Source organism: Porites lutea, chromosome 5 (genome assembly GCF_958299795.1).
Source record: "Porites lutea chromosome 5, jaPorLute2.1, whole genome shotgun sequence".
Lineage (NCBI taxonomy): Eukaryota > Metazoa > Cnidaria > Anthozoa > Scleractinia > Poritidae > Porites > Porites lutea.
This window is the reverse complement of record NC_133205.1, coordinates 35,055,490-35,083,012: the sequence shown is the minus strand read 5'-3', so window position 1 is coordinate 35,083,012 and position 27,523 is coordinate 35,055,490. Positions and strand designations below refer to the sequence as shown.

Here is a 27,523-nt window from a genome sequence, read left to right as displayed (position 1 = left end):
TTGGCATGCAGCTATAGCTGTAGCTGTAGCTAACACTTGATAAAAAATTTCCAAAGAACAGTCCACTACATAAAATATTTAATAGAAACATAGTTAACTAAAATCAGCGAGCGACGCCAAACTCGCGTAAGTTACGAGAAAATGGCTTCCCGGTCTGCTGCCGTAACAAACAAAGACATTTCACAAATAATCAAACAAGCTGTTCCCGAAATACACGAAGAAGGTGACGAAATTCAGTTTGGAAGTCTTAACAGGTAAAGCTTTGTCTGTTTGACTTCAATTTATCGATGAAACCGGTGAAAAAGTTGTTTGTTTACAAATCCAAATTAAGTCTTGCGTTACTTTGTTTAGCTGACATGTACGTTCATAAATAAGCTTACAACTAAATTTCATAGTTTTCTTACAGAATGGTTTTACATACAAGAAGAATTCAAAACTCCTTTTGAAGAAATTTCTCCCCAAGAGCTTAACAAAAAAGTTTTATTTGTCGCCGGCAAGAAAACGCGACGGCCGTGCGGTCATTGCGCGCCAAAATTGTAATCGTTGGCAACAGTAAATGAGTTGAAAATCATCATTTCTGTGTTCAATTATCTCACTGTTTTCGTATATACTAAAACAATTATTCACCGTAGTGGAGGTGGCTAGTGATGGTATTTACCTCGCCGCTTCGCGAGCCCGTATCACTGGGGCAAGTCAAAATACAAGGGACGAGTAATGAAATATCCAACGATACCACACACTAAACCGTCTAATAAGAGATTTATTATTCAACACGAGATGTTTTGAAATAGAACTCAGTAAATACGTAAAACGAGAATGCGTGACTGATTAACGTGACTCCTTTGCAAGTCTAGTTTTCGCGCGCTTTATGCAACGTTGTTGCTGATTGGTCTAAAATGAAAACCTGTCAAACTAGTTTATTCAGCAAATCAAATTTTGTCGGATTTCCTGGGTTCGGGGTGCTATTTTTCAACAGTATGCTAGGAACTTTATTCTAAAAACACGGTTTTATTCAACGTTACAATTTCGGGAAACGATATTTTCTGCCTTGTGCGACGTTTCAAGAAAACCGGTCAAACCGGTCCTCTGGAATACAAATACCGTGAGATATTTGTACTCGTTTTGGGTGTTATTTGTACTCTACTGAGTGAAGTTGAATAATAACAATGGATATTAATCTTTTAGGGGCTCTGGTCGCCGAGAAGGAAAAAGGAGAGGGTTTTTTTTGGAATACAATTTTAAAGGCGCAAAATGTATGAAGGAGATAATATATAAGGCTGGAGCAATATCAGTATGTATATGATAAAGATGTGTGACTTGTCAAATTCTTATCTTCGCCAATTAGCATTTTCCATCAAACTTTGCAATACAGAAATTTAAATAGGCGAGTTTCCCGGGCGGCCTAGGACGAGTGCTTGTTTTTGCGCGATATTACGCTAATGCGGGTCACTTCTTCTCACCAAGAAGACAAGCAAACATGAGAAAACCGCGGCTGAGTTGCCGCAAAGAAAATTTGCGTTGAAAGGTTTTGGAGGTGTCAAAACTTATTTAGAGGCTTGAGAAATCATTGTTTCGAGCAGCAAAAGGAAAATCAGCTCGTCATCACTAAGAAAAACAATGATCCTAATCAGAATTTGACCAAATAGTGGTCGGTGACTGAGTTCAGTAAATTAAATTCGAAGATGGTTTCAAAATCCTTAAACAAGGTAAAACCCTGTAGCCATTTTCATGTTATTTTCAGTGATGGATAAAACTTCTTTAAGCCATACCTTCCATTGGAGTGTACGTACTTGTCGAAAGCCTGCACGTTAAACTGAAACCTTCATTTTAGTTGGCATATTTTCTACCGGAGCGAATGCAAAATCTTCTGTATTTGAAAAAAAACCGACGGGAAGACGTTCTGCATAACTACCCTGTACTGTAAGAAAGTTAAATCGGTTTGAACGAAGATTACTGAAAATAGTATAAGTTTATTAATACATAAGCTTACATTTAGCTCACATTAGTTATCAAAATATTCAGTCACATAGAGAAAAACGTACACACAATTAAGAACTGGACAAGAACTCGAACACAGAATTTTATACAGACGATATACTGGGCAGTTTAATCTCCATTTTATAGATATACGCAAGAGTAAAATAGAATGCTAAGAAGTAAGATAATTAAAGGGAATAAAATATAGTGTCATTTTAGCAAACTTCACCCTTTTCAAGCTTAAAAGTCTGCTTCTTTTTTTGTTGGCTTCGTCGCTTTTTAACTTTCTCCTTTTAAGTACGATCAGCTTTTCTCACAATTTTGTTGTTTGCAACAGATATCCCTTTGGCTTACTGGTAAAGTTTAAGCTTTGAAATCTTACTATTTTTAAGATTTCTATCGTTTTACAGTGACTCAGCGGCAAATTACCTATGTTTGTTTTTGTTTTTGCAAAGAAGTTGACCCACATTAGCCTCTCAATCGTGCTTGTCCCAGGGCCGTCAGGGAATACGATCTTGCCTATTCCTCAGACATGACTGCAAGCTCTCTCTCCGTTTTTCTCCCCTGCCCCCAGAGCTCGCTCGCAGTTTAGAAACATACTGACTACATTATACACCCTAACAGTCTACTTTTAATTTAGCACCGAGGCATCAGCTTTTTTGTTTTACTGACCTGTTCAACGAGACATTCCACAGGACTTCTATGCAAACGGGAACTTCATCGCGATAAACGAGTGGAGGTGTGCAGCATTTTCCTTTTGTTAAGAGGTCAATGCCACCTTTTGGGCCTTTGGACTTCCGTAAAATTCCAAACAAGTATCTTCCTGTCCGTGAGCAATTCAGTATCCATCCTTGCCGAGTAAGGTTCACTTCCCATTCTTCCTCATCGCAGCACATTCCATCTGAGATAAACAAATATTTCGGAATATTATTCTATTTTAGAGGGAAAAATTGTCAATTTTAAATGTGGTAAAGAATATCACATGGTACTATTACTGCTGGGTGTCTATTTAACCCATCTCATTCTCCTTTAAACATTTCACTCAAGGCTCTCTCCGGCTTTTAAGACACTTTACACACAAATGACTCAGATTCTCCGCCCCGTTAGGTTTTTCCTCAAGCTATTACCCAGAAATCACTTTTCTTTAGTAGCTTTTCATTAATTCCACAGACATATTTCGGTTAAATAAATTTAGTGAGAGTTAGTTGGAATGACATAGCTTAGAACTCTGAATTCCGAGGATTAAAATAGAGGCTAATAGAGTGAGAGTCACTATTTTTTCTCTTTAGGTAATATCACAAGCTCTGCGTTAGCTACCTTCTCCTGTGCTCACAGTCCACATCTGTTTGTCCCTCAAGTCCCTCTCCTCAAAAGCAGCGTACGAGGAAACTACTATTTGATATTTTCTCAAGCATTCTAAGTAAAGAGTGTGGCTGTAAAACAATGCCCTTTGTTGTAATGTCACAGACACAGAGTTCCATTTGCTTTCTCCTTGTTCTCTGTAGTAAACGTGAACAAATGGGCAAGCCTTCCTCAAGATTGGATTCCATTTAACCAGAACGGATCCTCCTGCTAGTACGTTTTTTTTGATGATCCGATAAAGACCTTCACAGGATTTGATGACAAAAGAATTTCAGTAAATGTTACGATAGTCATTAAGTAATTATTAATTAGAGACAGTATTTGCAAAGCTACTAAAGGTTCGATACATTTTCAGATGGATAAAATTTTTCTCTCTAATTTAACCTTCGAAAATTACACTGTGGCTCGAAGCTGCTGCCCGGAAGCACCCTTCCCTGTAAAGCCGGATTTGTGATAAAATTAACTAAAAGCATCATCAATGCCCTGGGTTACATCAAAGCGTAACCACTTTACCAAATTGTTTTATTATAAATCCTTTCAGTTTTCCCTTTACGGGACGTTAAAAGAAGGCAGAAAGACAAGGGAATATTTCCAGTCATTTTTGCTTGGTGGCATTCAATTTTGAACCTGCATGCTCTGTAGGTATCATGTGGCTCCTATTCACTTGAATATTGAAGATACCGTACAGGGTAAAGTTTTCTCCGTTGTATCAATCTTGTCGCTTTCTTACTTCAAACCTGGTTTTTCAAGACCAACGGAAGGACAAGCGCAAGCATATACAGTATAGGAGTATTGTGTCAAGTGAAAACGAATGCAGACGTTAAGCGGAAGAAAAAAAAAATTGTTTTTTTAGTATTGAATGATTAGCTACCGAAATAAGCACTAGAATTTACCTTTTCCCAGATTAAGGGGCCCTATAACTAAGAAGTTGTGGAGACCATTAAGGATGCTTTGGGTCTGACTAGTTGATACCCAGCTATTTATAACTAAGAGTACAAATTAATTGCCACCGCTGGTACTTTACTGTCATATCTCAATGTTTTTGCCCAAGCAAGGATTTCGTCTGGAAAGCGAAATCCTGAGGCATCCTAGTAGCTCGCTCGTATATATAGAACAGTTCTTAAAGTTGAAATATACAGTCAGTATGCCAGAAAAAATCTCGATCTCTTAATCAGGGGCCGCATGGAATCGTTGGGTAATGATGACATTTCTATTGTTCACGCCCGCAAGTAAGAGATGCTATTGGTTAGGATAACGTAAGACGGAAAATCCCCGAAGGGACCGCTTAAGTTGATTTTCTGACACTTACTGTACAGTCATACTTCGATACTTTTTGCGTTACGTGTTATCAGTGACATTCTGTGGAGCAGCTGCTTTGAAAGTTATGGACCAAAAGACTGTCGATAAGCGCAGATGAAGTTATAAGGTGCGTATAACTGTATATATACAAACGCTTCGAGAGTTTGCCAGACACGTGTTCACAAATCTTTGATTGGAAAAAAATTTGCCAGGGGGAATAAGACTCAGTCCACAAACAAGCAAGACGAGTGAATAAACGGCTAGTTTATCATTTGCAGAACGATGGACGATTACACAAATTCTCCAACAATTAAATTCTGTGCTGTCGTACTCCCCGCTCACAGATGTCCTTCTATAAAGATTTTCTGAAGTGTTGTCTTGATAGTTAAAAACATTACTAGAATATGCGAGGGTGAACTGATCAAACTTTTTGATTACTAAGGCTTTAACTTTCCGGACAATCAAATTAACTGTATGTAAAAAGGGAAAAAGAAAGGGCGAAAAATTGCCACTTCTTATGGTTTTTTTTCTCATGGTTTAGAATAAGATATTTTCGAAACTGAGTGATCAAAGCTGTGTAAATCGGCCTGAATCAGTCCAGAATCAATGCATGGAACCTTGCGTTTCCTGTTTTTATCGCATATATTATATGGAATATGTATTAAAATCTTTAATTATGAATCGGTATATTTCAAAGAGCCACCCAACGACCAAGAATACGTTTGACCTACAAATGTCATACAGGGCGGGGTAGCTTTGATGTTAGCTACTGCTAGTTTATGTATGTGATTTAGGTTACGGAAAGTCATACGGTGGAACCTGACTAATACGAACACCAAGGGGACATTTATTAACCGGGTGCCCGTATCAAGCGGGCACTCAAAAAACCTCATGGACGCATGATTTATCGAAATGAAGAGGAAAGCAGTCATTCTCAAGAGAAAACTTTGTTTAATTAACCAATGTCCACATTGAGCGGGTTAATTTTAGAGAATTAGCGAAAATATATGAGCTTTTCGTCGGAACAAATGAAACTTAAACGGTCCGTATTAATCGGATGTCCGTAATGCGAGGTTCCACTACACTTTGTCTGGCCGCGGCCGTGACGGTGTTTGCATCCAATATAGTGAATATTAAGTAAACTGAAGGGCAAAAGTACTTTAGGATGATTTATAAAGTTATGAATCTCAAACCTCTTAGATCATCAACGTCATCAATTGACAATGCCCAGTTCAAGACACTTAGAAGCACTACTGAGCCATTGAACTGGTAGGCGTCTTCATGCCCAGCGTTGCCAATGGTGTATGGCTTCCCCGAAGGTCCGTAGAACTTTTTTTCAGGGGGATATGATTTGGTACCCACTATTTTTCCGTTGATATATATCAACACAGCTCCAGTGAGGTGATTCCACGTAACCGCCAGGTGTGTCCAGTTACTTAAAGACACGTTAGTACTTTGCAACGACCACCACTCTTCACTGACATTACTATAGCTATGGCGATAAAACACGATCCTCTGGTTCATTGTACCAAGCAAAAATTGGCGCGGAGTGTTCCAGTCACCATAGATAGCTCCGAACGTATTAATAATCCATGTAGTTTGTTTTATCCAGCAGGAAATTGTAAAACTACTATCGCTTAGGTTCATGATCGGGGCGGTAGCAAAAGGATTTGTTTGGTTGAAAACGGGAGCTTGGACGCCCGGACACCAACCGTCAATAAAGGACAACGATCCCTTGAAACTGGAAAAGAAAAGTGCAAGATGGTATAAATTGTAAGAAAATTTAAGACATATATAGATAACTAACGGATTTTAACTTTATTTAAAACGATAAATATATTATACACTCAAATTTCCACATCAAAATGCAACAGAAGGAGAGAAATGTATCGGCATTTTATTGGATACCTAAACATCACAGGTCACGACATGACACATCTGATTTTGGCTGATTTGCGTAACCACTCTAAGAATCACTCGAGGAACACAATGCCAAATAGGCCAAAAACAATACCTTATTTAAGGTTCGAGACCCTTAAAACCATACCCTATTGGGCAGAAACTATTTACCAGTCAAGCAGGTTGATTTACGGACCACTTTCACCCCTTCATGTCTCATTGTATATTCATGTGTATTGTAGGTAGTGAGAATATGTTACTATCTAAAAGATCAGGGGGCAAAATTTTAATTCTTCAAAAAACATATTCAGAAATTAATTATGAAACTACTTGGCAAAGTGAATGGGAAGAAATGGCTTACTTTAAATGCATTGGGAAAGGCTCAGCTTTGACTTTGGAGGAGGCAATAACGATTGCTAAAAACGTAACGTAGACGCCACGGCTAGTCAGGTTAGTTATGAGACCAGAGTTCAAAGGCAATCTGACCCAAGCAGCAATCCATCAACTCTATGAAAAGCAAGAAGCCAGGCATAAAAAAAAAAGAAAGAGCAGAAGGAAAGAGGTGGATCACACAATCAAAAAAGCACCAAGAGAGAAACCTGTTTCAGTTGTGGAGCAAGGCGTGTACATCCAAGAAGTCAATGGCCTGCAACGCAAAGTGTTTTTAAAAAGTGTGGAAAAGAGGGACATTATGGCTCTAGATCTGTTTGTAAGTCCAAAAGAGGAGGGAATGTTAACGAGTTACAAACCCAGCCTATCGATGCGACCTCAAACGAAGACAGCGTAGCGGAAGACTATACGCAAGTGTATTTCTCTGCAGCCGTGCATTATTTGAAGACGGTAATGGCAAAGACTCTTAATCACTCTCACTCACAGCCTCAAATTCGCCCTCTTTGGGTTAGTAAGGAGCTCGATCTCATCACAGGTTTCCAGATCTCCTGTAGAGTCGATGCAAATGCAAGCTGCAACATTCTACCCCAGTACAAAGAAAAATCTATTTTTGGAACGGACCTCAAGCTGGGACAACCGACAATGAATCTGAAAGGGTACATTAACAATGACATTTCCGTTGAGAGTCTTGGATCTTGTTGTGTGTACCTTCATTATGGCAAGCAAAAAAAAACAAAGTTTCATGTGTGGCAGACAGCAAAGATTACATGATCCTGGGCAGGCACCAAGCATTGCTAATGGTGAATGTTAGCTTCCCGGAGATCCAGCAGCCAGCGGTCAAGGCCAAATGGATACGTCCATAAAAACCATTACTGACAAGCCTGCGAAACCCCCTGCAGAACCAGTTATTCCAGTGGTACAAGAATGTACAGACAAGAACATAACCTTATCTGATAATATAATATTCAGTTGAAGGAAGATTACAAACCTGTCAGCATCCCCCTCGTCAGGTAGCAGTGAGCCTTAAACCAGCCTACAACGCAGAGTTGAAGAGACCAGTAGAACTTGAAGTAATTAAAGAAGTCCAAGAGTACACTGAATCGATCAATTCAATTGTCTCTGTGAAGAAACCTGATGGTTTCTGAGGTTATGCCTTGATCATAAAGGTCTAAATAAAGCCATTAAGCACAACCAGTGGTACAAAAGAACAATTGATGATGTCCTACCTGAGCTGGCAAACTCAAAGTACTTCAGCCTACTCGACGCCAAGTCGGCTATTGGCACCTTTTCCTGGACAAGGAGAGTAGTTTGATGACGACCTTTATTACACCATGGGGCAGGTACAATCCTTGGCTACGCCTACCTTTTGGGTTAACCGTGACAGGTTACATGTGACGTGTTTCAAGAAAGACTTGACAGAGTCCTGCGGAGTGTCCGACTATTACCAGTATTGCGGATAATTTCCTGTGCCCTGGCTTCTTTTAAATATAATTAGGACTTATGGGTTTTGAACTGGGATTAATTTATTCTGGATTAGGAGTCATGATAGGATGAGTACCAGGACTCAGTATTAGCAAATTGTAACAAAATCACTAAAGATACAAAGGTTCTATTTTTTTCTACAAAAAAACAGAGGATACAGAAAAACTCCAAAAGGATCTTCATCCACACGAATGCTACAGCTTACTGAGTAAGTTGTGAAGTCGGTTCTTGTAGATGGCCTTGTATTCAATGAACGTGTCTAGTTAATTGACAGTTCCTATTTGGAACCACTCCTTCTTTGTCAGTAGGCGGCTTCTCATTGATTGGTCCAACTCAGTACCAGATTCGGGTTTCAAGCCATCGGCTGAAAACACGTCCAACATAGCTTACTTCAGGAACTCAAAGCTTCACTTTCTTTTTGTTGCTCTTCAATCCTACTTCCTTGCTTCTATCCAGTACTCGTCTCAACTTCGGCAGCATGACTATAATCTGCACAGGAACCCCTTCAAAGAGTTTGTCCATCACCCACTAGTAGATTTCAGGAGCAGCAGAGATACCAGGGTGAGTTCAGTATTGGGAGTTTATAGAGCTTTTTATCATCAAATGGGATCTCTCAGTACCCACTGCATGCATTCAAGAAAATGAAAATTGAACATGCGTCTGACATCTTTTGGCAACATCCTCTAAAGTAACCATTGGATACTGTGGTCTCCTAAAAGCTTTGTTTAGGTCCTTTGGTCTATACAACTTCAGACATCACTCTATAAGGGTGGAGTGCTCTTTTCTTCCACTTTTAATTTGTCATTCACTCTTACATGAAACTCAAGGGGGTGTTCCCCTTCTTTGAAAATAATCTCATCTTCTTCCATCTCTGTGAGCTTCTCCTATGCTGGTTCAAGAAGAGCATGGAGATTTTTCTGGGAGTATGTACTACTGGAGAAACCAAGAGATCAACTTCCAAAAGCACTTAACCAGGTTTATCACTGAAAGAATCTTCACATAATCCCGCAACACAGGATCAGTTTGGAAGACACTTCGTGTTTGATGCACTGATAGGTTCTTGTAGCTCTGGAGTATTGGTCAGTTCGAAATTCATCGATTCAGGATCTCTAAGTCTAGATTAGCATCACAACCCATCACAAGCTATAGGTATATATATATATATAGGTTGATTTCACGAGTCCCATATTGATTTAGAAGCTTTTCCCAGCCCTTTCTTTGGTTTAGAGGCAAGGCACCCTTTGAAAGGTAGGTGGTAGGTAAAGTGTTGGTGTGTTAAACTTGTAAAACAGTTGGGGGTCCATCTGCCTAAGGGATTTTTCCACAGGTTCAAACGGTACCCGTGGTACAAGCTGATGGAAAGATGTTTGTGTTCTGTTAGAAAGATAACTTTGCAACCAGAATGAGGTCAAATTAGAGAAACTGAGATTCGGAAATTTCACGAATCGTTTCCGATAGTGGACGCTATCAAACTCCTGCTTAGACACACAGGCAACAGGGACATGGGAGTCGATTATTCGAGGCACACCCAAGGTGCCCTTTCTCTTAATGCTCGAACCCTAGGCTTGTTTCCAGTCATTCGAGAAAAGAGGCGTTTTAAAGGCAGCTCATTCATCACAGGTAGAATTTTACTTAAGGGCACCCAGTATGACAAGCCTATGACTATCGATTTTGCATTGATCATTCTTAAAACCAAGATTTTCAATCTCCTAAAAATTTGATTTTATCCTTGTCTGATCGCTATAAAATTTTCACCACTGACTGACTTTTGATTGAAGTTAGTCAAAATACCGTTTTAAGTAAATCGATATCACTATGACAACAATAAACAAAACAACTTAATAATCGATTAAATTAAGTTTAATAGATTAAACCAGAATTTTGCGCGATCTAGACCTACTGAAAAGCCATCACCAGGAACTTAAAGAGTGGCAATAAGAGAATTTAAAAATTATGTGTATCTGAATTCAAATAAAACGTAAATATATATCACAAACCTTATAAGCTTATAAACCTTAGTCGAATTGTTTCCAATTGATAAAAAAAAGTTTTTAATATTTAAAATCAATCTTAAGTAGCGTCAGAATGCTGCTTTATATCATATTTCGCTGCTTGGAAATTCTGGTATATTCTTTTCTTCCGATCCTGAAAACTAGCCTTTTTTCTCAACACCAGTCGAAGTGCAGCGTTATTCTAAAGTTAGACTTTTAGCAATTTTCTCTACATCTAGATCGACTCGACAGAATTCTTTTTAAACCTTATCACATAATCTTGACGATGTATATAATAATGTTTAAAACTTTCATGAAGATTGATTGACCACAACACCTTGAAATCTTCAGGCGAACCTAGCCTACGGTCCGACCAAAAATCCGTGTTACAACATTCACTGTTTTGACGTTATGCTAATTTTTTTCCAAATTAATTATTAGTAATGTGCACCACTGCGCACCATTGGCTTCACACTAACTCTCTAGTGTAATTCAAGTGTACTTGGAACCTATTTTGAGTGTGAAGAGGTAAAATGTAACTACCTCAACTTTACTTGGCGACCACGAAACGTTCGTAGTTAAAAGAAGCGGAAGTTCGTCGCCAAGTATGGTTTACACCACACGTGAGAACACACTTGACCGCGGGGCTGTCACCAAGAGTCGGGGGTCGGCGATTTTCCCCGGCTACCATGAGCCTGAGCCCCCGCTACTCTAATAGGAAAAAAGGACAATAAAACAAAAAGAACTTCCCTGCCGTACAATTCCCCTCATGTTAGTCGCGTATACTCGGCAACTTAAAATCATGATGTTAGCGACAGCCCTGTGGCTTGACCAACTAGAAATGGAAGCCACATGCACAATGTGTACGTGCAGCGGTTCCAAGATTCTAATGAACGGACAGAGAAAAATCCATGACTCGGTTTGCGAAGGGTGCCAGTAAAACGAGGGATTGGGGTCTATCTTTTTTTAAAGAATGCTGTTTTACGGTTAGGGTTAGGGTTAGGGTTGACACTAACCCTAACTCTAACCCTAACCCTAAACCTAAACCTAACCCTAACCCTAAATAACCCTAACCCTAAAACAGCATTCTCTAAAAAACAGATAGACCCCGACCCCGGCCCTGCGTTTTACTGACACCCGTTTGCGAAGAGAATTGTGGAAGAGGCCAACCTCAATCCCTATGGCGATTTTTTTTTTTTTGCCAAAAAGCGCGTTGTTCTGCGACAAGATCAGTGACGTGGTGATATTCGACCGACCGCTCTTTCAATGGATCGAGGGAGAAGTGGATCTTATTGAGATGAGATATCTTCATGCTGTGTGACGCTCCGCGCCTTTTTTTACTATTTTTAGATTTCCATTTCATCTTAGAGGTGGTAGTTCCGCAAGATGACAACAGGAATTGTTGAAGGATGTTGAAGACGACAGAACATCACCGCTCCTCCTCGGCTCGCATCAAAGTTGCTCTTACAATGGATTCGAGACCTAAACCACCATCACTTTCGTATCCTGCATTCCAGAGTATTAGCATGCATGGAGTGTAAGATCCTGTCACTTTATGCTAAGCCACATGTGTGGACAAAAGACTTTACATTCTGTTTACGCTTTTAAAAAAAGGCGTAATTGTTTACGATGCGCAAAGAATAGTCGATGTGGCCTTTTCGGCTTTGTGAGGTGAATCAAACCTTCCAAAAAAAAAAAAATTCCTGTAGAGTATTAAACCACCAAAATTACTCTCGTAACCACTCGCTCATGATCAGCAATTCACCATTTTCGCATTGCTTCGGTGATTTACCTTGTTTAACCGACCTCTCCCCGACGAAAAAAAAAAGAAGAAAAGAAAAGAAAAATTATGAGAAGCACTTATTTCGCTTTCTCTTGGGAAGACTGTAATAGCCAGTGGAAAATTAAAATTTAACAATTCTTATGCTGAATTTCTCGAGGTAACCAAGGTGGGAAGGGCAATGTGAAAGTGGCGAATTTCTACAATTTTCCGCAAACTCTTTGATGTATTCATCTGATCAGTATAAAACATTTCTAACAATAGTTTAAACTGATTAACCAGCCAACCTTATATCATTCTCTTGGCCATTCAGCAGCCATTGTCCTAGAACCTCTGGCAAAAAAAAAAAAAAGAAAAAGTCACAAATTGGAATAATTTTCAAACATTTGGCACAACACTCAAAATTGAGACCTGCTTAGCGAGGACCTGGACCTGTTGAACAGTCAGTTCAACTCAAATTGGACTATGAAACTTCGTACACCTTGTAACAATATTTATACGGCTTTACTAATAACTTTTACCCGTTTTAGTTTCTTAATTTGATGTATATTGTATTTCCATGCAATCTCGGCACACTACTCTTGGGGCACCTGTGCGGTACGTTTCATAGACTACATGGTTGGAAAAACGCCAACAGAGACTTACGTAGGGAACATTTAGGGGAGCAATGCCACCGTGCCAACAGAGGAACGTAATACGCTAAACTTTCTATGACCCCAAGAACGGGCCTCCATCCAGCTGTGAGATTTAAGAAGTTACAATTTCCCGACATAATACCGAAATATATTGGACCTGGGGTGTAAGACCGGTTTGTTGCAATCGCTGAGTTGAGAATTTGATTCAGAAGCTGGTCGAGGAGTCTCCGCGGAAGCCGACGGATGCAATATAATGTTGATAACGAAGCTAATATCCGAAAACTCGACAGCTTGTCAATGAAATGAAGACGAAAATTTTAGCAAGGCTAGAATTTTCGTTTTCATAGTTAGTGGACTACCTCATAATACTGTCTAACCTGTACAAACGACAGATGCATCTTCATTATGGCCACAGTTGTGGACTCCCCATTCATTACTTGGACACATGTCAATGGAACTTTCGTTCCCCAGGCATTCAACATCGTCTAGCCATATTTTTCCTATTCCAGGATCAAACGAAGCTTTTCCTTTGGCAGTTAATGCTGAAGAATATCCCAGTTGGCGACAAACAACAATTGCGTCCCTCAGATCCCAGTAATCGTCACACACAGTTCCCCAGGTATCGTTGTAAAATATTTCCACTCTTCCTTCTGACTTTCGATTTCCATTTGCTAATCTTAAGACGTAATCTACAAGCAAATCAAGATTTTAAAAAAAGTTTTAATATTTCTTAAAAATAGATAAATATATAAAATGTTTCTAGTTATCATATGGAAGGGGAAGTGTTTTAAGGGAAACTAAAGCACTCCTAGTTATGATCACTGAATACGGGAACCGAGGGCGTTTTTTTGGTATGTAACACAATTGGTCATATCGAGCAATGACGTCATGATTTCCGTCTTTTCAAACTTTTCTTAATGAACAAGGTTTGTTAATTGCTCGGAATATTTATGTGCGCCGAACGTTTTCTTGTGGTATGCGAAAAATATGTGAAGTATTTTCTAAACAAAAAAAAAGGGAGAAAGAAAAGAAAACGCCGACTGTTATAAGAATTTTCAGAGAATTTTTAGGAATTCTTCGAAGTGTGGTATTTTGCATTAGGCTCAGTTGTTTTAACTCCTAAGATATCGTTTATGACACTCAACCAGGGGCGGATCCGGGCATTTTTTATTCGGGGTGAGAGCAATCTTTGATTTAGGAAACGTTTTTTGCGGCTAATTATTTAACAACTACAACGGTGACAGCGACGGCAACGAGAACGTAAAAAAGCAACAGACTAAGGACCTGTCCACACGTATCCGTATTCGTTTGAAAAGGCAACTTTTTTCTCCGTTTTCAAAAACGTTCGCGTCCACTCGTAGCGTTTTTGCATCGTTTTCGCCCGTCCACATGTATACGATGAATCGATTTGAAAACGATAATTTACCCGCTTGCTCATGCTTGACGTATACGTGTTCACTATTATAAGCCCGCGAAATAATAAATTGGCGCCATCTTTGATTTTCTTTAATGTGGGTTTATATTGTTGTGACGTTTTTCAAAGTCGCAGAAACAGTTTAAAATTGTCAAAATCAGGGCAAAAACAAAGTCAAACTAAAGGAGATCCAACACTGGTAGCGAAAGTAGCCTGATAATGTTCTGGCGCCTACTGGAATAATCTGCTTTTGAAGAATTAGCAAAGCTAAATTTGCTTGAAAACAAGCAGTTTGGTTAGAAATAAGCCCAAGTATAAAAGACAAGAAAGGGAAGCGCCTGTCCGCCATCTTGAATAAGTTTCTAATATTGCGCGGAGTGGATTGGAACTGAAAGTGTGTCCTCAGCGTTTTCGATACCCTAAATCCTTTATTAAGCCCCCGGGGGGGACTTATTTTTGTTCAAGCACTTTTGAGGAGGGGGGGCGGGGCTTATTTCATTTACTGAAATGTATCAACGGGAGCAAGGTTTCTCGAGGACGGACTTGTGGTTACCGGGCGCTATACTGCTTTTTCTAACAATAAGAAAATGGTAACAGTTCTCTACAGAGAACTAGAGCGTAAAGTTGAAAAAGTTCAGCACATGAAGTTGGAGGTCATGCGGTTGAAGACCAAAAACAATATGAATTTCTAGCCTGAATAAACCATAACTGCTCAGTCAACGTTAATTGTTTTTGAAGAATAAAAATGGAGCAGAGGGAGAGGGGGGGGACTTAATAGAGAGGGGGAGCTTATTAACTTTCATCCTCTGAAAAGGGAGGGATTATTAGAGAAGGGGTGCTTAATAGAGGATTTACGGTAAGTTCCGTTTTCGTTTGCCCACACGTTCACGTGAAAACAGCGTTTTCGGAAAGTTCCACTCTGGAGAGCGTTTTCGAAAAGCTCCGTTTTCATTGATCGTTTTTATCGGATACGTGTGGATGGAAGTCGTATCCATAAAGAAAAATTTGCGTTTTTAAAATGAAAACGGATACGTGTGGACAGGCCGTAATAAGCAAAACAACAATGCGCGTACATGAAACGTTTTTGTACATTTCTCTGACGTCCCTACACGAATGTGACGTGAAATTCTCTTAAGTGACGTTTTACGACGTTGACGGGACGTTTTTTATTACACCCATACTACGGTACCCTCCCAAAACCACATTTTTGAATGTGCCTGAAATTTATTTGCCAAAAGGTAACGAGCGTTTCAATAAGAAGTAGTCAAAGAAGTAGTGAAAAACAGTGGTCTCGCTTAAGTGAAATATCCTTTTTTCTAGTAATATACACAAAATTAAAAAAAGTAAAACGGTAGTAACAATTACCGTAAATCCTCTATTAAGCACCCCCCCCCCCCCCCTCCCCTCTCAAATAAGTCCCCCCTTTTTTTCCGGGACAGAAAGTTAATAAGCCTCCACTCTTTTAAGACCCCTCCCCTCCTCTTTTTACTTTTTACTAACAAATGCTAGACTGTATTGATCAATCACAACGGTACAAATTCTTGTGAACTGATCCGGGATAGTCTATTTGCCAACTGGGAAGTTTGGAATGTTTTTGATCCTCCGCTGCATGACCTCCAACTTTTTGTACTTGAGCTTTTACTCTGTATTCTAGTCCTTTGAGGAGAACTGATACCATCGTCGTTGCTAAATTAAATAAGCCTCTCCCCAAATGTGTTTGAAATAAATGAGCCGCCCGGGGGCTGCTTAATCGAGGATTTACGGTAGTTTCAAGGGAAAATATATGCATTTTGATTTTGTGTTTCATTATTTATATAGTCATATAGTTGAATTAACTTACCAAATGCAGATACATGCACTTTAGTCAGTAAGATCAGATAAGCCTGCCAAACGAAACCAGATAGATGAAAGTTAAAACGATTGACTGTGTTGAATTTTTTCATGCGCTAACATTCAAATACTTATACAAGACAATAAAGAATGGACATGGGATTCAGCTAGAACAGGTTCCCTATCTTCATAGAATGTTTTTTCGTCACCAGAAAATGTTTTTTCGTCGCCAGTAAAAACCAACCTTTGCTAAGAGAGATTTTGGCTTTATTTATTTTGGGGACACAGTCAGTAGCCATGGTGACAGAATATGGCGTCACCATGAAGTCAAGCCGAAACGTAATATAATGCAAACCGAAAGTAGAATAATTTCAAATTCTAAACACACTTAACTTGGCTAAACAAACAAATGTTTGGATAAATTTGGCGTGAAACATAAGGTGGCGGCCTTTGACTTTAGAAGTGATGGACTCGTAAATAACTAAGGTAACAGAGACAAAGCTTGAACCTCTTTACAACGGTAACCATGGGGACAGATCAGAGTTAAATGGCTGAATAGGCCATTTTACATTTATGGACGCAAGGGAGGCTGGAGTTGACCTTGTTTTGAAACAAACCTTCCTGCCTTCTTATGTAAATCAAGTTATTCTTATGCAGTAACTAGTATTTTTCAATGACAATTTCCATACTGACAAAGCAAAGGAGGTTTGTATCAAAACAAGGTCACCGTCAGCCTCACATTGGGGACCTTAAGATCCGACGACGGCAACGGGAACGCCACAAAAGCAATAGGTTTAATCAGCAAAACAACAATTTTGCACGTGCATCACGCTTTTTTGTACATTTCTTTGCCGTCACTGCACGACTACGACGTGAAAATGCATGCCTAATTTCACAATGTACGCAGGGTCGTACAGAGGAAGTGCACAAGCGACGACGAACTTTCCTCTCTCTTTCTGAACTTGAATATGGTTCTTAGGAATTCAACTTTAGTTGGGTTCGCCTACATTTGACAAAGTTAGTGACTTGGAGTAATCGCGATGAAGATTGGAAGAACGCGAATTCACTGTTTCAACGACGTTTTCTCTGTCGTCGCCGTCCTGGGATCTTAAGGTCCCTATTCACTCGAAGGCAAGGTTCTAAGTTTACAACTGTAAATTGGCCTATAGGAAACCGTTATAAAATCTTAGTTATCTGGTCACAAATTATGGAGAAACGGGGACAAAACAAAGTTTCTTGTATAATAATTCTTTTCATTTAGATGTGTATAAATAAAGCACGTACCAAATATTCATCAAAAACGTTTAACTCATTTGAAAATTGAAAGAAAATAGCTAGCTAAGAACGCAATCTGAATTAATGATTCCTTTTCCCTGCGGCAGTATTATCAGTTGCACTTCAAACAAGTGGGCACCAACGTTCTTCAAAGTGACGAGCTACCAAATTCTTTCTATTTCGATTCCACTCGTACTACTTTGCAAACACACTTAGTATACATGTACGTACCGTAAATATATGCCAGGCAGTCTTCATTACTTTCTAAACTCCGCCTTTGCCTTGAGCTAGAAGACTGTACAAACTGGAGAACAAAAAGAAGACTGTAAGTATACAAAGCAGGTTGATTTTCTGACGAAGGGATTTAGAATAGAATGGTCTCAATAAGCGGGAAAACCTTTGACAAAAAAGGCAAGCCTGGTTTTCAAGTCGCACGTACGTCCAGGCTCAATAGAAAGCTTAACCAGGAGACGTTCTTGAGGTCACGAACGCCGACCGGAAGTCACTCCGCCAGTGTGAATACACTGCGAAATCTGTTTGCGTCCGTGAGGTCCGGTCGCCGACGCCAGAACGCCAGGCAGATTTGTCGTTATCAATCAGGGGGCAAATTTTTGTTATTACAAATTTTCTTACACGCTCTTGGTAAGATGATATTCATATGATAGCCTCGGAGAAGACGTAACTTTTTGGAATTATTTCTATATAAGGTATATGGCACAATAACGAACGCATGAAAACAAGGCTACGTCTTTAATTTGGGGCGAGGGGGGGTCTATTGTTTCAATTTTTACAGCCTTCTCTTTAATTTTTTATTTATTTATTTCCGTTTTGACAAAATACATCTTTAGGCCGTCATGCCTGTTTATCCAAAACAATATCTTGGATAAACAGCAAAATAGTTTTGAAACCTTAAATGTATAATTTTAAAAATCATTTTATTATATGAGATAAGAACTTATACGGTTCATTTGCTTCTTAAAGGCATTTGTAGAAGTTCATAATTGAGAAAAAAAAACTTGATAATGCAATGTAGAGTTAATTTGTTTTACTGCTCTTTTGTATTTGAGGGTTCTCCTCCAGAACGTAAGTTTCACGATACAATCACCAAGCAGAAACAAAAAACAATCAGCGATCTCAAATGAGGGAAGTGTTGCAACATCTCTGATCTTGGACCTCTGCCCTGGTCATTGGCAACCTCCGATGGATCACTTACAAAAACAAACAAGTCAGTCTTGGATGAAGAGTTGCAGAAGAACGGTCTTCCTGTTGTGGATATTGCAAAGCCATCCGCCTGCATCATTGACGGGATGAGTGTGGTTCAGAAGATAAAAGATGATCACAAGAGTTTCGCGGAGATCGTTCTTTTAGTTAGAGCTATCCATGATCCTTTACGAAAGCCCCGATATTTGATTTGTATTTGATGTATATAAGGAGTATTCCATTAAGAACATGGAAAGATCCAGAGGAACAACTGCTATTATTAGAACACAGTTCAAAAACATTGCACTGAGACATAAGGTACAACAGTGGAGGCAAATGTTTGGCAAATTCGGCAAATAAGATGAGCATGATCAAAGTTTTGAACAATGCGTGGAAACAGGAGAAGTACAAGCAAAAGTTGCTTGACCAAGACACTCTTTATCGCACACGATGTTGTTTGCATCAAGTTATCAAGTGATTGAGAAGAGAGTGTACCAGAGTTAGGGTCTACACAAGAAGAAGCATGAACAGTTATTCCAAACGTGGTGTTAGCAATTTTTAATAAAAATATGAAAGAGGAAAATTCTATTGCTTGATTTTTTTCTTAAAGCCGCCACCAATTTGTCAATAATTTAAGATTTTTAGAAATATCACTTGACTCATTAACACAATTTTTATTGTGTAAAATGTTAAGGACGATGAGTTCTATATGTGTGCCACATTTTGATTCAGTTCCATAATCTGTGCCGAAGTTATAGCCAATAAATCATTTTCCTCAGGTAAACCCATTGGACCCAGGCCTTAAACTACTTGAGCGAAAATGTATCAAGTTTCGAGGAAAGCTTCGTCTCTAGGAGGTCTATCATCCAAAAATATAAAGCTTATATGTTGTCCCTTTTAAAAACACATGATAGATTTTGTCCCCACGTTGGTACTCCTAAGCCCGATTTTCGGTCTCTGGCTCATGGATTAGATTCTAGTACTCGAAAGTTCGCGATTGGGTAAGAATTATTTGGCAATTTCCGTCGATGTTGTGGTTAAAAAGCGTTTTAAGCGCTGTAAACATCAGGTAAACAGTCTCTAACTCTATTTTTGGACTCGACAGGTTGACCCGGCTAGTTCTAGAAGGCTGCAGAGCAAGAAGATGGCAAAACTAACGGGATTTACGTACTATTTACTCGATATCTTGTCCATGCGAATCATCATCAAGTCAACTCACATTTTATTTACGAGAGCTTTGTCTTCTTATAACTTTTAACGACCGATAATTTCCACTGCATGAATTGTTATTTTGTTCATAAGCAAAATAATTACAATGAAGAATATTTTAAAAGGCTTAAATGAAAATGTTATGGCTGCCTACTTTTGTGCATCGGGTTGATTGTATTTACATTGTAAGCTTAACCTGAAAACGATTTCTAGCGAGACGCCTGTGACATTTGGCGCAATCGACTTTGAAAATGAAAAGTAAACTAAATCTCATTTGTGGTTAATGAAACTGCAATTAAGGTGATTCACTGGTTTTGCACTGCGCATCTCTTACTGCGCATAACAAGATGGCCGCCGTAAAAAAGAGCATTTGAAGTAACATTATTAAAATGAAGTTGACTGAAGAGAAACGCTATTGGAATTTCTGCTTGAGGTTGTTTAATTTCTTGCCGAAGTGAGACTCAATGTGTTGGGAATGTGCATAACGTAAACAGTACGCGTGTTGCTGAGTTCGACTTCCTCACGGACCTCGGAGGGGGATGTTAAACTTGTGCTTACTCACTTTGATTTTCATTTAAACGCTTTCTTTATCACATTGTGTCCTAAATGAGCTATCTCGATGTAAATTCTGTAAAAACAGATTTTTTAATACTTTCTTTCCCCTTTCACATACGTGCCATTTTGAAACTCGCCCCAGTCCTCTCTGAAAAATCGGAGAAAATGCATTTGGTGCGCACCTTCTGTAGCTCTACCGCAAAAACGAGTACGGTGACCCCCATTTTTTATCTCATGATTTTAATAAGGACAGTCCTCCGTTTCGATGAGAAAAAAAATTGGACAAATCTATGTTCAGTTTTTTGGCAATTTTACTAAATTGTACGGATTGAGCTATCACGGGTCGAATAGCGCGTGTCCAATTTAATTCTACTTTGGAGCGTACAATAAAAACAAGGGTATTAAAAGGAATTTTTCTGGTACGTAAGTGGATAAAAAATACATTAAAGTCAAATTCTGTGCGATACCACATGCATCATCGAAGAAATCTCCCCTTTTTGTCTAGTTTTGGGCTGCGCGAGAAAATAGACAAAGGGTCCTAAATAGCCGTATTTGTCAGCGCTGTGACGTTGAAACAAGCAAGGTGACCCTCACTTTTTGTTACTTTTTTATCATCTTCTTGACTTGTTACATCAGTGTCCTAAGTTTCATCTACAATCTGTGTTAGGTTCTTTTACTAAGGAATCACCTTAAAATGGACCGCTATCATGTATGGTAATTTTTGTTCCCTTGATTTGTTTCTACTTTGACAATCAAATAGTACACGACGGCATTTGAAGCTTGGCGAATAAATGTGAAAGATGAAATGTTCATATGAGAATGGGGCAAAGAAAATGTACGAGTCACTTTTAGCGACAAAGATCTTTCTGAAATTCGAAATGCTATATTAAGTGACATTTCAAATAGCAAAAGTAAACACAGACAAGATGTCTGTGACTCGCGTTATACCAAACACCATTCATTGCTTAATCTTCGCTTTCCGGAGCACTATGGGTAAGAAAATTTGGTAACCTATGCATTCAAGAAATTTTGGTTCTGAAAAAAGCGTCCGTACAGAGTACCTCCGTATGTACCTCCATCCCTTCATGTAAGCCGGGATGAAATTTTGCATTTCAAGCACCCGCTCGTTTTTGCGGTAAATCGCATAGCTTCTCTGACTTTTAGAGATAAAAACAACAACAACAAAGCCGATTCTTTATTTCGACTTAATTTTGACGTCTACACTGACGTGGATAACAGAGAAAGAGCTAGAGCGAGACAAAACACAAAGGAGACCAATTTTGTTGGAAGAAAAACATAAAAATTTTAAAAAGGGAGAAATGTTAGCGGCCACCAAGGTGAAAATGAGCGGCAGCGAAAAAATAAGTCAACAGGAACATATAAAGGTCGGTACACACTAGGCGACAAGTTGCAGCAACACGTCGCAGCGACAGATCACTCCATGTGAACAGATCGGGCAACAAGTAGCAGCAACACGGTGAGGCGACACGTCGCACCGACTAATCGTTTCGTGTGTACTGGAGAATCTTTGTGAAAATCTTTGTCTCCGCAACGGAATTTTGTCGCTGCAACAAGACGCAAAAAATCAAATCAGACTGAATCTGTGCGACTTGTTGCGGCGACAAAATTCTGTTGCAGCGACAAACATTTTCCCAAAATTCTCTAGTACACACGAAGCGATTTGTCGCTGCGACGTGTCGCCTCACCGTGTTGCTGCAACTTGTCGCCTAGTGTGTACCGACCTTAAAACATGTAACTACGAAGTTTCTGGAAGTTTCTCGTTTTTCCCTTCCCTCAAAACTCACATGAATGTGCCCTAAAGTTAACTGATTTGTGGATTACAAGTTTATTGTTTGATTTAAATTATAAATTTATTATCAGGAGCTTCGCTTTTAGCCCTGGCTAGAATTTCACATAGGGAAACATACCATTGATGTTGTACACGAATACACATATCTCCTCAACTGGTAATTTTAATGCGTCTCTCGAACACTTGAAAGGGAAAGCCCTTCACGCTCTTATCGGCTTGCGAAAAAACTCAGACCGATTGGTAGATTAAAAACCTTCTTGTAAAATACTCAATACGATGATATATCCCTATCTTATAACTGTGAAATTTTTTGGAGCTTACCAGAAACAAGATTTTAAAACGTGGGTCAGCTACCCAATTGAAAAAAAACACACTTAGTGATTTACACTTCAGCAAGCGATTCTTGGAAGTAAGTAATAAGGCTTCTAACGTTGCATGTAGAGGTGAATTAGGTAGAGTTTCCATTAATTTGCTGAATCGATATTTAATGAAAAAATTCTTAACTTTTATAGAAGGATGAAGACTCCATTGTCATACAAGCATTACTTGTATCTATAAATCTTCATTCTAATGGCAATTATACTACATACATACATACATACATACATACATACACACACACACACACACACACACACACACACACACACACACACACACACATACATACATACATACATACATACATACATACATACATACATACATACATACATACATACATACATACATACATACATACATACATTTATTGATGCTCCCTATCGATCCCTAAGTGGGCTTTTCAGCTCAATAGAATAAAAAATACAAATTTATATAAATTAATGAAGAATGTAAGTACAATAATATTATAATTACAAAAAATACATCAACCTAGTAAAACATTTGCAAGATGACGCCTAAAATTCCTGGGGCATTTTAAGGACTTAATATTATCATTCAAGGAGTTCCAGAGTTTTGCTCCTCTGAAAGCAAAGGAGCGCTGCCCTGTTGACAGGCGACATAAAGGTATATCCAAAGCACCAGATGATCGAGTTTGTCTATTATGGACTTGAGAACGTGATTTAAACATATCAGCAAGATGGTCTGGAACAAGCTTGTTAATACATTTGTGCATCATAGTAGCGTCATTTAGAATGAGTTTCTCTCTAATAGGAAGCCATTTCAACGATCGCAACCCATCCGAAATATGGTCATACTTTCTTAGTCCCAGAATAATTCGTCCAGCAAAGTTTTGGACTTTTTGTAACTTGTCAATATTGCTGCTGCTGGTATTACTCCAGACAGTTGAACAATATTGGAGTTTACTAAAGACAAATGAATTTATTACTAACAAAAGTGTTTTCCTATCCAGGAGATGCTTGATTCTGTTAATTTGGTACAATTTAATAAGGCATTTCGAGGCAGTCTCAGTGATATGTTGGTTATAACTGAGGCGTGTGTCGAGAAGAACACCCAAGTCCTTAACGACAGGCACAGGTGTTATTTCCTTCCTTTTTATAGTAATATTTTGGAATTATCCAAATCTTACAACTTACCAGATTTTGGTCCCAACAATTTAGATAAAACAAAAATATCAAGATATACTGAGATATAATAAAACAGAAGTGTATTTAGTCGTTGGCCGTTTTTATTGAATTATACAAGGAAATTAGAGTTTATAATACGTTTCAACATTGTTTTGAAATTTCAAGTTATTTTAACCCAACTAGAAACAATCGATAGAAAGGCTTTGGTAAAATTACGCGTAAGCAATCATAAACTTATGATCGAGACTGGACGATATTATAACCAAACTCCTGTAAACGTTATGACACGCGTTAAATTTAGAAGGATTTGTATGGAGTCATCAAAGCATAATTGGGCTAATATCTCAGAAACGATGTGCCCCACAATGCTAGTTTTTGGCAAGTAGGCATCTTGGATGTTTTTCTTTCAGAATATCCTGACGAATACCATAATTCCACAAATTTAATGTTTATGACGTCACCACTTTAGTACTCTATTATACATAATTATACGAATGTTTAGACAATCAACCAATCAAAATCACTACCCGGTTCTCAGGTAGTGACGTCACTGGACGGCATTAAAAACGACCAGTGAATTCAGACGTTGCTGAGGGGAGAAAACGACTCGAAGCAATCGGATGAAATTCAGGCTACAAAAAACATGCGATTGTTTAGAATGCAAAGTTCTACCATCCTGCAAAGTTTGAGCTCAAGCCGATAAAAACTGTAAATTTATTCCTAGACTGCAGTTTCAGGCGTAATGCTGACCCGGCGTGTTTAATGTAATTCAAGATGATGAAATTCACTTTCTCAGCTATTGCCCAAAATATTTGAAACTTAGAAAAGAATTTTTCGTTCAAATAAAAAGTAATCTCCATAATTTTCAGCAGCTATCTTACTCGGACCTGGTGATTAAAATAATGAACTCCAATGATATGTATCTTAACTACGATTGACGACTTATTACTGAATAATTTGCGTTACATTGTATACTGTCATGTAAGAAAAATCCCACTGGAATATCTGTCATTAATATCATATTATTATTTTTCTTTTTCTTTTCCTTCTTATTTTACGTAACTTTGGCAATACTGTAAATAATTATAGTCTATTGTTTATTGTTTATTGTTTGTTTGCCAAAAATTGTACAAATGAAAAAAAAAAAAATCTAATTACTTAAACTCTCATGGCGAGGAAGCCCAAGAGAAGCCACCGGGCTTATAAGGAATGGGCTCCCTCAGTTAAATAATAAGAACAAAATATCATCATAATTACACATGGGGAAATCAATGGCAGAGCTACAGTAAATCTTAAAATAAGTATATTAGATAGTCGTACTAATCATAGTTCTAGGCTAAAAAAAGCGAAATGACAAAGAGAAAAAAAAAAACAAAAACGAAAGAAAATAAAAGAGCAAAGGAAGAAAAAAAAATACATATATATATATATATAAATTACTATTTATGATAAGAGGAATGCTTTCAGCTTACAGCAAAAGGAAGCGGTACTTGTTGCATTTCGAATTTCAAAACTAAGAGAGTTAAAAAATTTAGGACCTTGGAAACTGATGGAGAATTTTCTAATATTAGTCCTGCATTGTGGTAAATAAAAATGCTCTGAACTTCTAGTGCCATAAGGATGCACCTGGCGTGTCACCAAAAACATGTTATTGAAGCTATAAGGAAGTAAGCCAGATCTGTATTGATACATAAATTTTCCTATTTGAAGTTTGTAGATATTCTCAAGATTCAGAATTTTTAAATTTTTAAATAAGGGGTCAGTGTGAGCATCGAAAGCACTCCTCGACATTATTCTTACGACCCGTTTTTGAAGTGTGATTAATCTTCTGAGGTTTGATGGGTAGGTCGATGCCCAGACGCTCACGCAGTAGAATAAGTATGGATAGATAAGGCTAAAATATAGCATCCGTAAGGAGGAATTATTAAGGCAAAAACTTGATTTATAAATTATACCTATGGCTTTAGACACTTTCCGAGCAACATTATGTATATGTGATTTCCATGTTAAATGTTCATCCAAAATTACACCGAGAAAAGTAGCTTCCTTAACACGATCAATCGAATAATTACTAATATTAAAAGCTAAATCAAGTGTTTGCCTGTTTTGTCTCGGTCTGAATATGATAAAATTAGATTTCTTAACATTAATAGATAGCTTATTTGTATAAAACCAACACGTTATCTTTTTCAATTCTAAATTTACAACTTCCATAAGATAGGAAGCATCAGTATGCGAATAGAAGATATTAGTGTCATCAGCAAATAGTATCAGCTCTAAGACCTTTGACACATTACATAGATCATTTATATATACTAAGAATAACAGGGGACCTAAGATAGATCCCTGAGGGACTCCGCAAGTGATATCTAATGATGAAGAGTTGTAACCATTATATTGCACAAATTGTTTTCGACAAGATAGATAACTTTTAAACCATTGTAAACCAATACCACGTACTCCATAATGTTCTAATTTGTCGAGCAAAATTTCATGATTTACTGTATCAAAGGCCTTAGATAAGTCAATGAATAGGCCTAAAGTTACCCTTTTATTATCAAGTGCATTTGACATCTTGTCGTACAATTGGATTAAAACATGTGCAGTAGAATAATTTTTTCTGAATCCATACTGATTCCGGGAAAGAATATCATATTTATTTAAAAAATTGATGAGGCGATTGTAGACAATTCTCTCTAGGAATTTAGAGAAAACTGGTAACACTGATACGGATCTGTAATTTGTGAACAAAGATTTATCACCAGATTTAAACAATGGAATAACTCGTGCAATTTTCATCTCTTGGGGTACAACTCCAGAATTAAGAGACAAGTTAATTATATACGTCAATGGTGCGCAGATTAAGTTAAAAGACTCTTCAACAACATTCATTGAAATACTATCATATCCTGGAGCAGTACCGGATCGAAAGCCGCTACAAATCTCAGAGACTTCTTGTTCTGATGCCGATTGAAGAAAAAATGAATTAATAAAGCCTCCATTTAGAAAAGAACGATGAGATTTGTCAGACGCCGGAATTGATTTAGCTAAGTTAGGTCCAATATTCGTAAAACACTCGCAAAAACGGTTTGCTATATGAGTAGGATTACATATTTCTTCTTCATTAGATTTGAAGATGGAAGGCAACTTACACTTAATTTTCTTCTTGTTAATAAGATCGTTAAGTAATTTCCAAGTTGATTTTGCATTTGATTTATATTCATCTAACTTTTTATTGTAGTAGAGACGTTTAGCAACGCGAAGGGAATGTGTCAATTTGTTTTTATAACTCTTGTAAAGTTTCTCACGATATGGAGTTGGGTTAGCAAGGAAACGATTGTATAATAAATTCTTTTTTCTTACCGATTTAAGAAGACCTTTAGTTATCCATGGTTTGCTCAAAGTAACATTCTTTACTTTCACTTTTTTGAGAGGAAAGCAGTCATTGTAAATGGCAGTGTATTTATCACGAAAACACCGATAAGCGCAATCAGTATCTTTACATTCAGATAATTCATCCCAATGAACGTTTGCAAGCCTATCTTTAAACTTAGCGACATTATTTCCACTTTTGTCACGAAAAGAAAGCCAAGAAGTTTTATTTAAGTTCTTGTTTTGATCAAGAAGCAGTGTGAAAATCGGAAGATGATCAAATATATCACAAAACATCAGCCCGCTAACAGATAAGTTGTTTAAATTATTCGTGAAAATATTATCAATTAGCGTAGCCGTGTTAGAAGTTATTCTTGTCGGACGTGTGATCAATGGAAAAAACATTCTTGAATACATAGTTTCTAATAATTCTCCAGTTGTGTCGTGACAATGGTGGTTGATTAAGTCTAGATTCCAGTCACCTAAAACATAGCAAATCTTGTTTTCCTTAGGG

At 38.1% G+C, this 27,523-nt stretch overlaps 1 protein-coding gene across 1 annotated transcript in view; it reads right to left on the bottom strand.

Annotated features, from left to right (window-relative positions):
• The window catches only part of LOC140938293 (uncharacterized), a 44,955-nt gene extending 38,793 nt beyond the window's left edge, over nt 1-6,162 (bottom strand). The window contains exons 1-3 of the mRNA XM_073387793.1: nt 5,832-6,162; nt 3,295-3,582; nt 2,650-2,878 (exon numbers count right to left, since the gene is read on the bottom strand). Coding sequence (XP_073243894.1) covers nt 2,650-2,878; nt 3,295-3,582; nt 5,832-6,162 — 848 coding nt within the window. The remainder of the gene's footprint in view (nt 1-2,649; nt 2,879-3,294; nt 3,583-5,831) is intronic.
• Between the last annotated feature and the right edge of the window lie 21,361 nt (nt 6,163-27,523).